The sequence below is a fragment of the Syzygium oleosum genome, unplaced genomic scaffold, assembly GCF_021117445.2.
Source record: "Syzygium oleosum isolate NSW1041296 unplaced genomic scaffold, Sole_v2.1 Sole_v2.26, whole genome shotgun sequence".
In the NCBI taxonomy this organism is placed as follows: Eukaryota; Viridiplantae; Streptophyta; class Magnoliopsida; order Myrtales; family Myrtaceae; genus Syzygium; species Syzygium oleosum.
This window is the reverse complement of record NW_026607510.1, coordinates 4,750,169-4,769,975: the sequence shown is the minus strand read 5'-3', so window position 1 is coordinate 4,769,975 and position 19,807 is coordinate 4,750,169. Positions and strand designations below refer to the sequence as shown.

The window sequence follows — 19,807 nt, the reverse complement described above, 5'->3', positions numbered from 1 at the left end:
CATCTCTTCCAGTGAATTCCGGCTTTGGTCTCATTAGTTTTCCACCAGAATGAAGCAATTTTCTGTTCAATAGCCTTACAAATAGAAATCGGGATCTTAAAAACAGACATGGCATATTGTGGTAATGCTTGAACCACTGCTTTAAGCAAAACTTCTTTACTAGCTTTTGACATTAGTTTTTCCTTCCACCCTTCTAGTTTGGAATTGACTCGTCCTAAAATCCAAGCAAACATTTGTTTTTTCGATACTCCCCAATCCGAAGGAATTCCAAGATATTTGCCAGTTTTGTCAATAATAAGAACTCTCAATTCCCTTGCCATATTGTCTTTCAGAGTTTGGGGGCAATCACTACCAAAGAAAATCTCCGATTTGTTTAAGTTTATAGCTTGTCCAGATGCTAGGCAATATTGATTCAGGATAGATGCCAAATTCTGACACTCTAGAATTGTACCATTCAAGAAGAATATTGAGTCATCCGCAAAGAGTCAATGAGAAAGGGTGGGACACCACCTGTTCAGTTTAATCCCTGTGATACTTCCATTGTCTACGGCTGTCTTTAGTCATGGCCACGGGCTGGTTTCGGCCCGGAACCGGCCCGATCAAACCCGGGCCCGGACCGTTGACCGGGCCCGCGGTTGGGAACCGGAACCGGCCCGTGGCCTACCGGCCCGGTTCCGGTTCCAGAAATTTTGGAACCGGCCCGGAACCGCCGGTTCTGGGCCCGGTTCTAAAAAAAAAATTTTAAAAAAAAACCCTGCACCTGCAGTGCAGCAAGGCCCCACCCGCACCTCCTCCAGTACAGCAGTACTCCACGCCCTCCTCTGTCCTTTTCCAGACTCCCACCAGTCTTCCGCTCCACGCCTCCACCCTCTCCTCCTCCGTCCACACCCCTCTCCGCCGGCGCCACTCCCACCCCCTCTCTGCCGCCGCCGCCCCCTCCACCTCCCTCCTCCTCATGCCCTCCTGGTCCTCCCATCCTTCCCTCCCTTGCATCGGCGTCAAGCTCGTGACCCACTTCCCCGGCAACTCCTTCGCGCTGAACCTGCCGGTGGTCCACGCCGTCTTCGTCCTCTTGACTCCCTCACTGCCGCCAGCCCCTCGCCACCGCGACGCCACCGTGTTGACCACATGACCGCACCGCTGCGGTCTCGGGCCTCGCCTCCGAGCTCCTCTTGCGGACCGACAGCAAGGTCCTCGTCATGGTCAGTCCCTCCTTCCCCCCTCTCCCCTGTGCCGGTCCTCTCCTTTTCTCCTTCGCCCGCCCTCCGTCTTCCCAGATCTAACCCCCGCAGCCATCGCCCCCGCCCATGGTCGCAACCACCGATGCCGATGCCTCCTCCCCTTTTCTCCTCCTCCCCCCTCGAACCGAAACAGGCCGGAACCGGAACCGGCCCGGAACCGCCGGTTCCGGTTCATACATGGCCAAGAACCGGAACCGCCGGTTCCTGAACCGTGGCCATGACTAGCTGTCTTCATTAATGAGGACAGTACATTTGCCACCAGAATGAAAAGGTAGGGAGATAGGGGATCCCTTTGCCTAATCCCTCGAGAAGGTTTGAAGTAATGGAGAGGTTCTCCATTAAACTTAACGCTGAATGAAACTGTTGTGACACATTTCATGATCCATCCCACCCATTTCTCATCAAAGCCAATCTTCATTAGGCATGCCTCCAAGAAATCCCATTCCACTCGATCGTAGGCTTTCTTCATGTCTAACTTGAGAACCGCTTGAAATTTCTTTCTTCTCTTTTGAATTCTAATTTGATGCAACACCTCCTGGACAATAAAGATGTTATCTTGAATTTGCCTCCCGCCGACGAAAGCACTTTGTTCCATTGCAACAAGTTCTGGTAGAAGTGGTTTGAGTCTATTGGCCAGCACTTTTGAGATAATCTTGTAGCCAAAATTACATAAACTAATTGGGCGGTATTGATCTAGTCTCTCTGGGTTCGGGACTTTCGGGATAAGGGAGATGTGTGTTTTATTTAAATCTGGTGGCAGGGATCCAGTGTTGAAGAAATTCCTCACCTCCTTTAGAATATCCCATTTAATCTCTTCCCAATTCTACTAATAAAACAAACCACTAAGGCCATCAGGCCCCGGTGCTTTTGCTGCGCCGAGCTGGAAAGTTGCATTTGTTACTTCTTCCAAGGTTGCCTCAGCCAACAAGAGGTGATTCATCTCTTCTGTTACCACCCGAGATACCTGATCCAGAACTTGGCAGAAATGTCGAGGGCCGATAGATTGATATAGATCTCGAAAAAAAAGTATAGTATGTTCTTTCAACTGGCACTGCTCAAATAGCCATGTATTCTCTAAATTCTGAAGCATAGAGATCCTATTCCTCTGTCGCCTCTGAATGGTAGTTGCATGAAAAAACTTTGTGTTTCTATCTCCCCATTTCAACCAATTAATTCTCGATCGCAGCCCCCAATACATCTCTTCCTGCCTCCATAAATAATCAATATCTTCTTGCGGGTTTTTGATTCTCACTTTGTCAAAGGACCCCATGGTATTGTTTGTCAGCCACTACAATTCCTGTTTCAGCAAGTTGATTTCCCTATGTCCATTCGCGAATTTCTTCTTACTCCATTTGGAAAGAGCAAAAGTTACGGCCTGCAACTTCCCGACTAAATCCTTTTCAAAGTGAGTGGGAGAGCTCCAAGTTTCTTTCACCACCTTTCTACATTCATCACTCTCAAGCTAGAAGGCTTCAAACTTGAATTCCTTTTTTCGTTTTACAGGGTTAGCCCAAAGAGATAGAAGTATAGGACTGTGATCTGATCCTATTGCTGGGAGAGCATAAGCTTCCGCTTCAGGGAACATCAACCTCCATTCAATCGTACATACCACCCTGTCAAGTCGTTCTTTAATGTACTCGTCCCCTTCTCTATTATTGGCCCAAGTGAACGCACACCCTTTACTGTCAATGTCGATCAATGAACAGGCATCTAGACAATCCCAAAAAGCATTCATTCTATAGTTTTCAGCCAAGCGCTTTCCAACTTTTTCCCTGTAAAACCACACCTCGTTAAAGTCACCCAAACACACCCAAGGCAGTACATTCATGGAACTTATATTTTACAATTCCTCCCAAAGTTGTAGCCTTTTTTGGTACAAATAAGAAGCATAAACAAATGTAACTCTCATGTCCTTTCCACTAACCACCTCTTTACACCTCAAATTCACAAATTCCTCAGACATTGAGTCTATTTCCAGTGAAATTCTTTCATCCCACAGAATAGCCAAGCCTCCCGCCATGCCCACAGGATTAACTACAAAATAACTCTGAAAATGGAGTCTTCTCTTTATTCTCTGAATAACCTCAGCCTGATTTTTCGTTTCCATCAGAAAAACCACAGTGGGCCTAAAACGAGCCACTAAAGCTCTTAATTCTCGGACTGTCAAGGGTGTGCCCAACCCTTGACAGTTCTAGCATAGTATATTCATGGTTCACTTGGTGGCTTACTAGGCTAGCCACCAAAGCCCATGCAGCGACTTCTTCAGTCGTACGAACAGGTGTTTCAAGAAGTTGAGTTTCATCCAGCCAAGTTGGGGTTTTAGGTAGTGAATTGTAAGGACTGAACCTCTTTTGTTTTTTGGTTGAGGGAGTTTTTGGTTCCTTACAGCTCTTCTTTCTGTTGCCTTCTGAACTTGTTTGGCCAGGCTGAGAATTCAAGCCTTTCTCATGAGTAGGGCCTGTAAGCAGAAGTGCTCTTTTACCAGAATTATACATTGTTATCTCCTACGTGTAGTAGGGATCTGTCCTCATGTGATCTCCCTGTTGTATATTGGAATTAATTAAACTCAAGCGATAAAATTCACACATTGTCGCTATTGATTCGATCGATTTTGAACCTACGGTGACAAACATGAAATTTATAGAGCGGGGACGAGAACAATAGAGAGAAAGTAGTAGAGAGGACACGAGATGAAAGGCAAAGTCTACTGGGAGCTTGGATTCATAGGCGGAGAGCTGGGCGGTGGACAATGTATTGACTTGAGGCTTATAACTAATAGGCAATATGCTACGAGCGAGAATAAACGGACATTATGTTGGGAACCATACATCGATTCCAGAAAAATAACCTAACCAAACGATCCTCACTAGCAGAATATAATAATAGAAAGAACAGAATTGAAAGAACACACCAGAGAATTTGTTATCAAAGTTCACCCAAACTTGGGTTACGTTTTCGCGCAGAGGCACTCTGCAAATCCACTAGATTTTGAAGAAAGTAGGAATATAATAATGATCTTCTCTCAAGATCGGGGCACAAAGAGATTGAGAATACTCACAAAGAAAAAACTCACTTTTTCTTCTCTCTTTTCTTTTCTCTCTATTTTCTTCTCAGTGCTTTTCTTCTCAGCGCTTGACGGCTAGTTTCTATCAATAGCTGATAAAGTATAGCTTTTAACCTAAAAGCAAAATTAATAGAAAAGACAAAAAAGCTCTTAATAATAATATTTGGCTTCATCCTCCAACAATCTCCCACTTGAAGATAAATATACCCGATACACCAAGCAACTTTGCATCCATCTACTTCAAAAACTAGTAATTGGAACTTGTGCCTCTACGATACCCCTCATCAATTAACATGGAGTAATACCAATGGTAGAAGTACAGAAAACAAGTTTCTCTTTGTCTACTACCTTGGTAAACATATCAATCGGATTATTCGCGCCATCAATCTTCTGTAACTTTAACTCATTATCTTTCAATGCTGACCTGATGAAATGATAACACTTCTTGATATGTTTAGTCCTTGACTGATAAGCTGCATTATTTGCTAAGTGTATTGCACTTTGACTATCACTCCACAGTGTGCTTACTGGCTGTTTTCGATGTAGCTCCTCCATGTAATCTTGTAACCACATGATTTCCTTGGAGGCTTCTGTGATCGCCATGTACTCTGCTTCTGTCGTCGATAGAGCCACTACTTTGTGTAGTTGAGATACCCAACTCACTACTGTACTTACAACTGTAAAGACATATCCAGTGGTACTCTTACCACTATCTTGATCACCCAAGTGATCTGCATCCACATAACTCTGCAATTCTAGAGGTGTCCCTCCATAATAAAGAGAGTGATTTGATGTACCTGCTAGATATCTCAATATCCATTTTACTGCGTTCCAATGTTCTTTGCCCGGGTTCTACAAATATCGACTCACAACTCCCACTGCCTATGCAATGTCTGGTCTTGTGCTCACCATGGCATACATTAAACTTCCCACTGCTGATGCATATGGGACTGTTGCCATCTCATCTTTCAAAGCCTGAGTACTTGGACACATATCCTTAAAAAGTTTGAAGTGACTTGCTAGAGGAGTCGCAACCGGTTTTGCCTTATTCATGTTAAATCTCTTTAACACCTTCTTTTACATAGTCTTCTTGCGACAACCATAATTTCTTATTTTTCCTGGCTCTAATGATTTTCATGTCTAGGATATTCTTGGCCTCTCCCAAGTTTTTCATAGCAAACTGCGATGCCAACATCTTCTTCACTTCTACGATTCTCTTCATATTAGAACTAGCCACTAGCATCTCATCCACATATAAAGAGAGATATACGATATCACCATCGCTATACTTGCGAAAATAAACACAATGATCAGCTTCACAGCGTGCAAAACCTTTTTCTTCCATGAAACCATCAAACTTTAAGTACCATTGCCGCGGAGCTTGCTTCAAGCCATACAAGCTTTTCTTCAAGTGACAAACCATGTGCTCTTTACCTTTGACCTCAAAACCTTTAGGTTGCATCATATATAACTCTTCATCTAGGTCCCCATGCAAAAACGCCGTTTTCACATCCAATTGCTCGAGATGAAGACCCTCCACCGCAACTATACTCAGCAAAACTCTGATCGATGTCATCTTTACTACCGGTGAAAATATTTCGGAGTAGTCAATTCCTTCTTTCTGAGAAAAGCCCTTGACCACAAGTCTCGCTTTGTATCTGATACTACCATCTGCTTCATTTTTTATCATGTACAGCTACTTATTTAACAAAGCCTTTTTACCTGTAGGCAACTCGGTCAACTCTCAAGTTTTGTTCTGAAGTAACGAGCTCATCTCGTCTTTCATAGCACGCTCCCACTGCATGTGAGATGTGTCTTTCTTTGCCTCATCATAAGTCTCCGGTTCTCCCGAATCTGTATATAAGATATGGCTCAGAACAATATTAGCTGATGGATAAAAAATTACCTTTGGCTCTCTCACGCATGTAGACCTCCTCAAGACAGGTACTTCAGGGTCGTTAATCTGTTCTGGATCACTGCGTTCTTCTTGAACTGCCTCTTCATTGATAATATGTTCATCTTGAACCTCCCCTTCAGGTGCACTTTGATTCGCTGGAACTATTTTCACAGGTATTGTGTCCAACTCAACATATTCTGGTTCTATTGTAAAGACCCGGGGTCTACACTGTGTAATATTGTCCGCTTTGGGCCTATTGACCCTCACGGCTTTAAAACGCGTTACACAGAGTAGAGAACCCAAGCCTTATAAATTAGCCCAGGACTCCCCCCCTAAGCGATGTGAGACAAGAGACATGCCCCCCCTTGCCATCCTAGAAGCCTGCCAGGAGCCGCTCCTTGTCCAGGCCCTCTGGCCCCGGCGACCACTCCCCGCCCTCGTCGGACCGGGTCGTTACATTCTCCCCTCCTTCGAGCACAGCGTCCTCGCTGTGGCCCCACACGCGGTCGGGAGTCGGCTCTGATACCATTTCAAAGAGACCCGGGGTCTACACTGTGTAATATTGTCCGCTTTGGGTCCGTTGACCCTCACGGCTTTAAAACGCGTTACACAGAGTAGAGAACCCAAGCCTTATAAACTAGCCCAAGACTCCCCCCTAAGCGATGTGGGACAAGAGACATGCCCCCCCTTGCCATCCTAGAAGCCTGCCAGGAGCCGCTCCTTGTCCAGGCCCTCTGGCCCCGGCGACCACTCCCCGCCCTCGTCGGACCGGGTCGTTACATCTACTGCCTTCTCATGCTCTGTCTGATGATCCTTGTACATCTTTTCTTCATGGAATACCACATTCCGACTGCAGATGACTTTGTTATTCTCATAATTCCAAAGCCTATAACCATACTCATCGCCACCATATCCGATAAAGACGCACTTCTGGGACTTAGCATCAAGCTTCTTCCTGTCCTCCCTATCAATAAGAGCATGCGCAATACAGCCAAAAATTTTTAAATATGAATAATTAATCTTTTTATCTGGTTACTACTCCTGCGGTATTTCTCCATCAAGTGCACTAGATGGACTCCTAGTAATCAGATAAACAGCTGCATCAATTGTAGCAGCCCATAAGTGTAGCAGAAGACCCGCATCTAGTCTCATGCATCTTGCGCGCTCTAAAATAGTCATGTTCATTGTCTCAGCTACACCATTCTCTTGAGGAGTTCTAGGAACAGTCTTTAAATCGTGTATGCCTTCTCGACTCAAGTATTCTGCAAATTCCTTGCTGGTGTATTCACCACCATTATCAGACTTTAGAGCTTTAATTTGATAGCCTATCTCTTTTTCTACCATAGCCTTCCACATTTTGAACATCCCGAATACTTCTGATTTTTCTCTAAGAGCATAGACCCAAGTCTTCCTTGTCGCATCATCAATGAATGTGACAAAATATCTCTTACCACCATAAGAGAGTTCCTGAGCCGGTCCCCACACATCCGTATGAACCAACTCTAATTTTTTACCTTTATTCTGTCGCCCATTCAACTGAAAGCTGACTACCTTTTGTTTTCTATAAATGCAACTCTCACAGAAATCTAACTCAACTTTCTGCAAACCTTGAAGTAATTTCCTTGAGTGTAATTGCTTTACACCATTTTCACCAAGATGTCCCAAACGATAATGCCAAAGAGTAGACAAATTACTTGTAGCCACTATAGTTGTAACCATATCACTGATATTATCTCCCTAGAGAAGGTAAAGTGTACCCGTATGCTTTCCCTTTGCTACTACTGTTGCCCCTGAAGTTATCTTCCACTCTTCAGATCCAAAAGTTGTTACCAAACCTTCTTGGTCAAGTTTACTAGTTGAGATCAGAATTTTTTTTTTAATTATGGGATATGTCTAGTTTCACGCAAAACTAGATGTCTTCCATATGAGACGTTTACAATCACAGTTCCTTTTCCAACAATCGGACACATGTGGTCGTTTCCCACAACCACTTGCCCAAAATCTCCACTGGCATAATCAGCAAAGATGTCTCTTTACGAGGAGCAATGGAAAGAAGCACCGGAATCAATAAACCACTGATTTGTCGTCAAGTCATACCCTGCAGATAAACATAAGTTCTCTAACGAAGGTTCATCGCTAACCATATTAGCTCCTTGATTCTCATCCCGCTACTTCTGTTTGTAGGCTTCACACTGAAACCTCCGGTGTCCAATCTAGTAACAAAACCGATACTCGTCTTTTGCAACCTCTCTTTTTCCCCTTGATTGTGACCTGCCACGCCTGTTGAATTTTCCTCTGCTTTTACTTCTCCCACGGTTCTCCACTACTAGTGCCGTGGAAGATATAGATGGCGAAAAATTATTTCCACCTGAAAATTTCCTTCGCATCTCTTCATCCATGATACTGCTCACAGCATCATCCGGAGTCAAATCATCCTTCATGGTGCTTGAAATTCCTTGCATTGCGGTGTTGTAGCTTTTCGAAAGAGAACATAAAAATAATAAAGCTTGAAGCTTTATATCCAGATATATGCCTACGGATTCCAACTGACCGGTGACTTGCATGAAACTATTAATATGCTCTGCCACGGAACCTCTATCATATAACTTCATATTAACCAACTTTTTCAGCAAAATTACTTGATTTGATGTGGACGGCTTCTCATATATATTTGTAAGTATATCCATGGCTTCTTTTGCAGTTTTTGCTTTCGCGATATGGTACCCTGTCTTTTTCGTCAACCCTAGACGAATCGCACCTAATGCCTTTCATTCAAGAATTTTCCATCCCGATTATGCTGTCAGATCCACTTCCGCGAGTTCGGGTTTCCAACCCTCAAGTGGTGTATAGAGATCTTTCTGATAAAGATAATCCTCGATTTGGAGTTTCCACCATCCGAAATCCTGCCCGTCAAACTTATCGATCCTGATTTTATCTTTTGCCATATTGTTTGCTTTCAATCAAACGTCACCAAAAAATCCTCAATGTTCTTGATTAACCAACCAAGCTTTGATAAAAGTTGTTGGGAACCATACACCGATTCCAAAAAAATAACCCAAGCAAACGATCCTTACTAGCAGAATATAATAATAGAAAGAACAGAATTGAAAGAACACACCAGAGAATTTGTTATCGAAGTTCACCCAAACCTAGGCTACGTCTCCACGCAGAGGCACTCTGCGAATCCACTAGACTTCGAAGAAAGTAGGAATACAATGATGATCTTCTTTCAAGATCGGGGCACAAAGAGATTGAGAAGACTCACAAAGAAAAAACTCACTTTTTCTTCTCTCTTTTCTTTTCTCTCTATTTTCTTCTCAGCGCTTGACAACTAGCTTCTATCAATAGCTGATATATAAAGTGTAACTTTTAACCTAAAAGCAAAATTAATAGAAAAGACAAAAAAGCCCTTAATAATAATATTTGGCTTCATCCTCCAACACATTAATCATCAACGAGAAATCACATACAGAAATTTAAACATGTACACATATACCTGCATGTCCGGCCAATTATGTATACATCCTCAAACAGAAAATCGAGTTTTTCAAAATATTAAGTTCCTAAGGTCTCATCGATTTCGGAAAATGCAAAATTTGACATGGGCATGCTTTTGTATGTTGTTGCTACCACTAGAACAATGGTATATTTGCCTTTTGGTTTGCTCTGGACTCATTCCTAGGTCTTACCCGGCTCCTAACCCTCATATCACCAAGCTTGCTTAATCGAATTATGACATTACGTACATCCATTTAACAATCTAATTCCTGAATTATGTCCATATCTACCAATCTCAAGGAGTCGCTCAGGTGGTAAACGTGCTTCTCAAAGCCTAAATTCGAATCACTGTATATGTGTGTTCTTGTGGGGCTACTCTAGAATTTATCCGACGCGAATGGGACAAGAGACGATGACACTTGATTGAATTGATCGAGTACTAGAAATATCGCGAGCATCCCAATTGTCCCGAATTTGCCACTAACTTTTCACATGTACAATGGCCCATCTTGTTTTAGTTATATGAGCCTACATGAGAAATAGATCTGTCAAAATGGGTTATAGATCCATTTATTAACCCATATTTGATACTATAACCCATATCTGATGGGCTAAGTTATTATATTTGTTAGTTATATTCAAAAAATTGATTATAAATAGATTTAAAATGACCAAACCAAAATAATGTATATGTTAAATAAGTTTACAACTTTTTTAGACCCAAGCCACCTCTATAACTTTCTATTCCTCTCACTTGATCTCACGCTTGCTTGCTCCATGCTCTCACCTAAGTTTGAGTATAGATTTTTCTAAATTTGATTATAATATTTAGATTTGTATAATTTTTATGATCACTAGATTTGTATTACATGCAAATGAGTCAAAACGGTTTAATAGGTCAATTCAAATTGGACCATTTTCGACCCAACCTTCTGTTTTGACGGGTCTACACAAGAAACATTCCATAAGGACAAGAGTATCCGTAACCCTCCTACAGTCAATCTCCAAGTTGATCTTGAATTTGTCGTACACCCATAAAAATGCTCCAAGCATGGACCTTAGTCAATGAATTTTATCTTATATACAGTCTCAATTGATCAGGTAAAAACTGATTTCACAACTAATTTCGTGAAGATTACACATCTACGACCTCATGTACACGCGGTTGGCGATGGTCTAATGGTCCCGAATAATGAGTTAAGACATCAAAAATCAACCACCGATGCAACATCATCTTCTGTGTCTGTTAAAGGAAGAATCCTCTGATGTGAAATCTAATCCAAAGCACTTGAGGAACGCTATCCTCGCTAGCCTAACTATGGAGCAAGGGTGGTGATCCATGTAGCTGGGACTCGAGTTCTCTCCTTCCATCGTATCTTCTTCACTGGCTACTCCTCTGCTCGCACTCGTCGCGATGAAGCCTTTGACGCTCTGGCTTTCTCCGACCTGCAACTTTTCGGTTCAAAAAGCGAGGTTAGCCAATGTTAAGTTGTGAAAGCAGGCTCACTGCGCAAGATACACAATGACAAAGAATCCCAAGATATACGTTCAAAGAAAGAAATCAGTCGGACTCAGTTGGACTTCGGACATATTGATAAAACGCATGGACTCAAATGGAGTCTGCATTTGATTTTTTAATGTTCCTTTCGGTTGGACCCTGCATTTCAGAACATTGAACACTCTCAAAATCGATGCCACTAATATATATTTTCTTCTTTTGCATAGCGGGTCAGTTGGTGTCCCAATCAACTTTCGCGCACTCCGACCAGTCCACCTCCACGGGCTATCCAAACGGCGCACTCCACTATTTTGCCCCAATGCATTCAGTATTTGACTCTCGCTCCCACCCAATACCAGGAGAACAAACTCTCTTTCCATATAGGCCAACACTTCCAGGGTCATTTTTTAATTTCTTACAATGTGTAGACTCTAAGCACATTGGCATTAAAAACTTTAAGATTATTTACGTGCCAGCATGAAATTCTACTTATTTTGTTGGGGGGTTTTCTCTTGACGAGGTTATGCAGAAAAGCAAGGAAGTAAAAGGTACGTGCAAGATGGGAGTAATGATGACAAGAAGATGACCAGGTTATGCAGAAAAGCAAGGAAGAAAAAGGTACGCGCAAGATGGGAGTAATGATGACAAGAAGATGACAAAGGACCAACAAGAAGGCATTCACATGCACATCGCAATTCTCCATGTGGAAAATATTTTTTCAAAAAGAGAGCTATTATTGCACACCCCAGTAACCAACCCAACCAGAAAAAAAAAAAAAAAAAATTTACGGACTATATTGAATATACGACAAAAAGACCAATACCCCTGACTCCTCCCACCCTTTATACTTTGATTCAAAGGAAATCATAGTTTCTGCCCTACATATGTCTTTTATTTTTAATTTATTCATCAACCTTTCAATACCTCTTGTGTACACACCGAAGCTTTGGCTGGCGGCGTTTTCTTGCGATTGATTATTCTCAAGAACCGTCCATTTCCGAAGCAAGGAGAAAGAGGCACGTCTCTGGTGGAGACAACTTGGCTTGACCTCAAAGGTAAGACCTTTCGGTGGTGACTCACCTAACAGTACAAGATCCCAAAATTTCAATTTTAATCAAAGGCGAAAGCTGATGTGCCCGCAGCATTCGAATCTCACCATAGAATAATTGAATCCGAGCGCCTCATCCCACCGACTGAACACCAGATGCTCCAAAAGAAAAAAAAAACAAATAACTTACTGATCACATGACAACACAGCTATTTGAGAAATGGCACAGCTCATCCTACACTGGCAAGACACTGCTTGTCTGCCTCGCCGTAATTATCTAGGAAAAAAAAACATTGCTTAAATCCATCGCATAAACCGGTCCAGATTCGGGCATCGACCGAAAGTCTATGCTTTTTTATGAGACCCAAAAAATACCGGAATCAAGATTCGATTTAAAGTTCGTATTTATTCATGAAGCAAAAAAAAAAAAGAAAAGGTTTTGGACAGAATTAATACTCGAACCAAAGTTAATACTTTCTCTCAAGACTTAGAAACCGACCTAAAGTTTGTGCCTTTTAAGGAAATTAGTGTAGACGAATCACAAGCAGCAGATGTACGTATAGTTATGTATACGTGTACATAGAGGATTGTGGAGCATACCTGTAACACGACTGTACAAGGATTGTTAGCATCAACATTCTAGTGGGGGACAAATGCATAAGTTTAGTCGACATGACCCCCAGGGAAGCGAGAGGGGATGGCGATTGGATGCACCCCCATTTTATCAAACGGGTGGGGGGGTCCCAAACCACAAAAGGCAGGGAGACCCAGACGAGATTCCCCCAGATCGGAGTGTCGGAAATCGATCGGATGTCATCGATCAATCCAAAATTCGGATCAAGATTTGGTGCAACCCACCCCCCATCACTATCCCCCCCCACCCTTTTCACCGAGATCCCATCGTCGCCCGCCCAATCTTCGAGTTTTAAAGAAGAATAAGGTCCCAATCGGCCGTAGAAGGAAAATCTTAACGGAAGTTTGGAAAGCTCCGGATGGATGGGCCCCCCCATGAGAATCGTTGAGTTCCGTGGGGGGGCAGGCATACCCGCAAGCAAAGGTCGGAGGGGGGATTCCGATGCTTCGCGACGAAGCTTCCGTCAGGTCGAGCAATGCGACCAAATGCACCGACGGATTTGGATGGGGGGAAAGCGATGGCGACGCGGAAGGATCAAAGCCGGTTTCCACTCTGTTTTGTTTTGTTCTTCTTTTTTTTTTTTTGCGAGTTGAATTTGATTTGGAGAAGAAGGCCGACGGCGGTGATGCGGAAGAAGTTTCGGCCTTCCAAGTCGCTGCTTTCAGCGACCGTGAACTGGCCGACGGAGTAGAAAAACGAGCGATTCTTGAAAAGTCCCCGTCGTTGAATCGCGATGATTCGACGGGGACGAGAGCACGGAGCATCGGTTCGCGCGAGCAGGAAACCAGTCCTAGCGCCGCCGAATCGGTCCCGAATTCGCGACTCTCGGCTGCGCACGCTCGGGCGAAGAAACGAGCAAATCACTTCGTATAAATCTCTAACGAGCTCCGCGAATCCACGAGCGAAGCAATAAAAACTCGAGTTCCGACACACGGTTCGAAGGCAGAGCAAAAGAGTCGGCCGGGGCCGTACCTGGTGAGCGCCGCCGTGGGCGGCGAGGAACTGCTGCTTGCGGGACCGAGATCCGCGCGATTCCAGAGGAGGCGGCGGCGGCGGCGAGGGCGGAGGCGAGGAGGAGGAGGAGGAGGGAGAGGCGGCGGCGGCGGCGGAGGAGGAGGCGGCGTTTGAGGAGGTGAAGGAGTAGAGGAGGAGGAGGAGGAGGAGGAGGAGCATGACGAGGAGCTGGATCCATATGAGCCACGGTATCCTCAAGCTCTCCAGCACGAGCTCGTCTCCGAACTCCACCATGTCCGCGCCCGACCTTCGGCAGCTTCTTCTTCTTCCTCTTCTTCTTCTTCGTCTTCGTCTTCGCCTTTCTTCTTCGTTGGAGCAGAAGGGGGAAGTAGAGAGAGAAAGAGAGAGAGAAATAAAGGGGAAGAGAAGGAGGGCATTAATGGAGGTGCGGACCTTGGGTCGTGCTGCTCGTGTCGTGGCGCGCGCGTGAGGGGGTTGCGCCTCACTCGTGGGGGTGAAGCCGACCGCCACATGAATAATGGGGGGGACTCAGCTTTCTTTGTTTCTTTCTCCAGTTTCCTTTTTATTTTTTTGAGATTAATATTACGAAAAACCTCATATTTGTACATTTGTGATAAATTTACTTCAAATTAATTTTTTCACCAGCTGATATGATAAATTTACGTTCCGTTAATTTCCGTTAAAATAGCACGTGGCAGTTGACGGGTTTGGTTTTACCCCATTCGTTCATTACGGATTTATCAATTTGTGATTTTTTATGATATTAATTCAATTTAACAAAGGGTAAATTTATCGCAAGTGCATCATTTTAGGATTTTGGGGTAAATTTATCACGGGTGTATCAATTTGGAACTTTTGGTGATCAAAAAATTAATTTTGGGTAAATTTGTCACAAGTGTAACAATTTGGGGTTTTTCGTTGTATTAATTCTTATTTTTTTGGGTAATCATACGAACGGCCCCAACTTTTGCTGAATGTTTGAAACGTTCCCTGCCGTTTCTTTTTCCTAGTTGGGAAAATGACACAAATAATCTTTGAACTTTAATTCAAAGTGCAATATGGTCCATAAACTTTAGTTTGTTCAATGTGATCCCTGAACTTTCAATATGTTCAATGTAGTCCCTAAACTTTTGATACATGCTCAATTTAGTCTATAAACTATCTCAAAATGTTCAATGCTATCTCTAAATTTAAATTAATTGAAGGACACCATTGAACAATTTTATTTAGTTCAAGGACTAAGTTGAACATATACCAAAAGCGTAGATACCACATTGCTCACTAGGTTAAAGTTCAAAAACTACATTGAATAAATTAAAAATTTCGGGACCACATTGCTCATTGAACCAAAGTTCAAGGACTATATAACCCTTCTTGGTTCAATCCAATCCCTCACTGTTCGAAAGTCCACTCAATATGGCATTTTTCATTAAGGTTCCGTTTGTTTCACGAAAAATAAATAATTTGTAAAATATTTTCATAAAACGATCGTTTATATCACTTGAAATAATTGTTTTATGGGAAATGTATTCATAGTCGACAATAATTTATATCTCTACATTTTCATAAATAATGAAAATATTTTTAGTTCATTCGTTTTTGTAAATAATATAAGTGATCATTTTTTTAGAAATTTTTTTCTAAATCATTCATTTTTCGTTAAAACAAACGAAGCTTAAGTGTATTGCATAATTATGTGCATTTTTCTGGCATGGACTATCACATCAAGGTTTGTTGGGTCAAAATAATGATGGGGACTATCACGTAGTTTTTTCAAGTTGGCAAATCTCTTTTGTTGTATCTTTGGGCCGAAATAATGAGAGAGATATTACGTGGAAGACACGTGTAAGCAACTTAAACGCTACCATGACAAATCTAACTTCGAGTTAACAGAAATTGTGGTCACATCAGCTAATGGTGTTAGAATTTTTAACGCAAGGATTAAATTGGATGGATTTTCCAAAGTTCAAGGAATAGATTGAATCAAAAAAAGTTCATGAACCTCGTTAAATAACGAAGAAAAAAGTTCATGAACCATGCATGTCATTGCCCCTTTTTTTTTAATACCCTTTTTCCTCTTCTGTGAAGTCTATCAATATGAACAAATAAGGTGGAGACTCGAGAAAAGAGAGAGGATGGATTATATGGATGGGCCATGTTTTCATCTAGTTCCAACTACTAATGAGCAAGTTACAAGTATGAATATCATCCACACTTACGTATAGTTAAGTTGGCGTGTAGATGATGTTCAAAACTAAGATATGAGTAGCGAAAGTTTTTTATGGTCATGGACGCATGAAAAATGTAGCCCTCTCAGGATTAACCAAAAATGGCTGACATCGGCCCAAAATAAATTCTAAAATTAAAAACATATTTAAAAATAAAAAATTATTAAAAATAAGAGGGAAAGTAAATTATTTACTCTCTAAATGCTCCAATAAATTCGTAATTTAAAAAAAAAAACATGATGAAGAATCAAATAAGCAAGAAAATAAGTGGCGGTAATACAAAAAAGAAAAATGAGATAAAAAATGGCCTCAGTTCAGCCATTGGCTCAAGAGCGTTGGGCTCTAAATGAGCTTCTCGAATTATACTTACTGTTCTCATAACTTTACTTGGATAAAAAGTTATGTCCTATTGAAGTCAAGATATGCAAAGTGAGTTTATTTTATAGATTGTAAGAGAGATTATTGTTAATTGTTTTAGTTAGGCGTTTGATTATAGATAAAATAATAAAATAATATTTTTTATTTTAACGAAAAGTAAAAGATTCAGCCTAGGCCCAAAGTGGCCTGGACCGAACCGATTTAATTCGGCTCGAGCGATATTCCCAAGTAACAAGACCTACAAATCCCACGACAGGTCTGTTTGGACTGGGCTGGGCCGAAAACGACTTGAGGCTTTTCGTTAGTGGTGGCAACAAACAAAAGTGAAAATTATCTTTAACAAAAGGAAAGTTGCATTGAACTATTCTAAAAATTTTGACCATGTAGTCAATTGGTCATTTGTTGAGATCCCAGAAGTTAAAGTGTTAGTCCCTAGATACATCTTCAATCTTTGTTCAGATCATCTGCATTGGTGCCTCGGTACCAATTATCATCCACAAATGGCCTTTGCAACTACCTCATCTTTAAAGTCCACAAGGAACAGATTCCTACAATCTATCGATCGGGGGAAATTATCTAAAAAGTCCCTAAACCTATTACACTTTTGCCAATTCAATCTTAAACCTTTCAATTTTGCTAATTGAGTCCTAAAACTTTTCACGTGTTGCCAATTGAGTCAATTGGGCCAATTTTAATAGGAAATTGCTGATGGAAGTTGATGATGCCACATACGACGGCTAATACTGACGTGGACAATTTTTTATAATTTTTATTTTTTGTTCTTTTCTTTTCTTTTTTCCTTTTTGTTTTTTTTTAATTTTTCTTCCTTCAAGCCCGGTGAAAAGAAATAAAAAGAAGAAGAAAAAAACAAAAATAATAATAATTAAAAAAATTCGAAAAAAATTTAAAATATTATTAAAAATTGTCTACGTCAGTGCCGCTTGTGTCACTTGGGATGGCTAGCGTCCATGACTAAAATTGGCTGGATGGACTCAATTGGCAAAACGTGAAAAGGTGTAGAACTCAATTGGCAAAATTAAAAGATTTAGGACTGAATCGATAAAAGTGCAATAAATTTAGGATTTGTTGGACAATTTTCCCCTCGACAGGTAGCTGAAGATCTTCTTCCTGTTCCAAGCACGGGTACAACAAGAGCCAAAGAGAAGCCAAGTTGCAGGAACAGGTTGTTACGTTTGACCAATCCAAGCTTTGTCCTATTTCCTTTGGTTCATTTCAACCCATGACCACCTTCCTTCATAAGGCAAGCATATATCTCTCAATCTCATTCAGACCATCTGAACCACTCATCAGCTGTACTAGACCGCCGTGTCCGCAGCCTTTTGGCTGGATTGCGCGGCGCCATGTTGAAACCGTGCTGTGTCGATCTTCTTAGCCATTGATCACATTATAACTACCAAGTAATTAAGTGTACGGCATGATCGATATAGATCGGTTAATTAATTTCTGACTGCTTTGCGATTGCATTATATATGCATGGCCACTTATGTGTATGTCTGTTGCACATTTCATGCAGATCCGGAATCTCTTGAAGCCAAAATTGGGGAGGTTCAAACTTCCTCAATTTTAGGATCGGAAAACTCTCTCCAACCTCATAACCATACCAACCTTAACAAAGCAAAACCTACTCTCTCTCTCTCTCTCTCTCTCTCTCTCTCTCTCTCTCTCTCTCTCTCTCTCTCATGGCATCCTTCCATTGCTGGTCCACGAACATCCAATAATGGGGGAGCCAAGATACGCAACCACCGCTTCGTCCGATGACCGCTGGCGCACAAAGGCAGCTCCTTCGCCGCCGCCACCTCCCCGTCAGCCGCTCTCCCTAGTACAGCCGTCCCAGAAGAAGAGGCACAAGACCAAGGTGTTCCACGTCTTCCGCTCCGTGTTCCGGTCGCTCCCAATCATAACCCCGGTGTGCAAGTTTCCGACGCTCCCGATGGGTATCCCCGACACCCACCGGACGATCTCGGGGGCCCGCGTGACCGGCACGCTATTCGGGTACCGGAAAGGGAGAGTCAGCTTGTCCTTGCAAGAGACCCCCAGATGCCTCCCCACGCTGGTGGTGGAACTAGCCATGCAGACCAGCGTGTTGCAAAAGGAGCTGAGCTCAGGCATGGTGAGAATCGCCCTAGAATGTGAGAAGAGACCGGACAAGGACAAGACCAAGATTTTAGATGAGCCCTTGTGGACCATGTATTGCAATGGGAAGAAGTCCGGATACGGGGTCAAGAGGGACGCCTCGGAGGAGGACCTGAACGTGATGGAGCTCCTCAAGGCCGTGTCGATGGGCGCCGGGGTTTTGCCAGGCAACTCCGACGTGGAGGGACCCGACGGTGAGCTGGCCTACATGCGGGCACACTTTGAGCGGATCGTCGGGTCGAAGGACTCGGAGACGCTGTACATGCTGAGCCCGGAGGGCAACAATGGGCCTGAGCTTAGTGTATTCTTTGTGAGGATTTGAGTTTGAGATGTAATGATAACCAAATCATCTAGTGAAGGGTTACAAATGATCGTGCGAGGCTGCATCGGGTGATGGCTGAGTATTCTTCATCGTCAGCTTCACGGCAAGAACAAGCGATGGATCATAACTTGGATGAACAAGGTAGAAAATGAGGGCCAGGGGAGTGGAGAGAGTTCAAGGGGAAGGCAGTGCTTAATGAATCATTCAATCTAAGACAACTTTTCTTATAGATCTACGTAGAAAGAAAGTCTTTTTATGTAATTCTCTTTTTGTGTATTGTCCATGGTCGTGAACAACAAAGAAAGAAGTTTGACATGTGTTTAAATTCTCATCGTGTAGTTGTCGGCTTGTGGCTTTACCCAGATTTTCTCTCATCTCAATCGTATTTCTTCGTGTTTTTCGATATGCCATTGAGTTTCTAGTGCCGGTCGGGCTTAGCCCTTTAGGTCGGAAAACTGTAGTTGCCCCTAACCGGCTTAAGTCTAGTAATGCAATCCGTCATATCATGTAAGCTCCACTTGGGATCCACAAAATCTAATGGCTCGCATGTACCAAACAAATTGCGTTGGGTGCAATTATTAGCTTCTCTTGTAGATGTCGCAATGTGTCCATTGCACATACACCGATTCATTACGAAGTACATCGATTCGTACTTTTATGTTGCATTTGGACGCGAAGGTAAGGATTATGATATGATAATGAGAAAGAAATGTGACCGACTTTCAATATCATATCTCTTAATCGATAGAATATTGGATATCACGATAGATACAATCATAAAAATGAAATGAAGTGTATTAAAATTTACATAAAAAAAAGTGAAATGAAAATGAGTGGGAGGTCGTCGACCTAGTGGGTGCACGACTGCCT

General features: G+C 42.5%; 2 protein-coding genes and 1 long non-coding RNA gene across 7 annotated transcripts; 2 read left to right on the top strand and 1 right to left on the bottom strand.

Annotated features, from left to right (window-relative positions):
• The first annotated feature begins 1,535 nt into the window (after nucleotides 1–1,535).
• Nucleotides 1,536–2,968, top strand: LOC130135023 (uncharacterized). The gene is made up of 2 exons (XR_008814518.1): nucleotides 1,536–2,646; nucleotides 2,745–2,968. It is a non-coding gene; the product is annotated as an uncharacterized LOC130135023 (long non-coding RNA).
• A 7,762-nt stretch (nucleotides 2,969–10,730) lies between these two features.
• Nucleotides 10,731–14,234, bottom strand: LOC115681919 (uncharacterized). Of its 5 annotated transcripts, none has more exons than XM_030606027.2 (2): nucleotides 13,853–14,234; nucleotides 10,731–11,146 (listed from the first exon to the last, which is right to left on the bottom strand). In XM_030606027.2, the coding sequence occupies exons 1-2, from the start codon at nucleotides 14,126–14,128 to the stop codon at nucleotides 10,931–10,933; spliced, it is 492 nt and encodes a 163-aa protein (XP_030461887.1). In that variant the 5' UTR covers nucleotides 14,129–14,234; the 3' UTR covers nucleotides 10,731–10,930. The 5 variants fall into 5 exon arrangements, 2 of the variants coding, with proteins under 2 accessions (XP_030461887.1, XP_030461886.1); XM_030606026.2 differs by having other exon boundaries at nucleotides 10,731–11,152; nucleotides 13,853–14,233; XR_008814483.1 differs by lacking the exon at nucleotides 13,853–14,234 and adding an exon at nucleotides 12,847–13,146 and having other exon boundaries at nucleotides 11,009–11,152.
• Nucleotides 14,235–18,134: 3,900 nt separating this feature from the next.
• Nucleotides 18,135–19,159, top strand: LOC115681918 (protein MIZU-KUSSEI 1). Its single transcript, XM_030606023.2, has one exon. The coding sequence runs from the start codon at nucleotides 18,200–18,202 to the stop codon at nucleotides 18,935–18,937; it is 738 nt and encodes a 245-aa protein (XP_030461883.1). The 5' UTR covers nucleotides 18,135–18,199; the 3' UTR covers nucleotides 18,938–19,159.
• The last annotated feature ends 648 nt before the right edge of the window (nucleotides 19,160–19,807 follow it).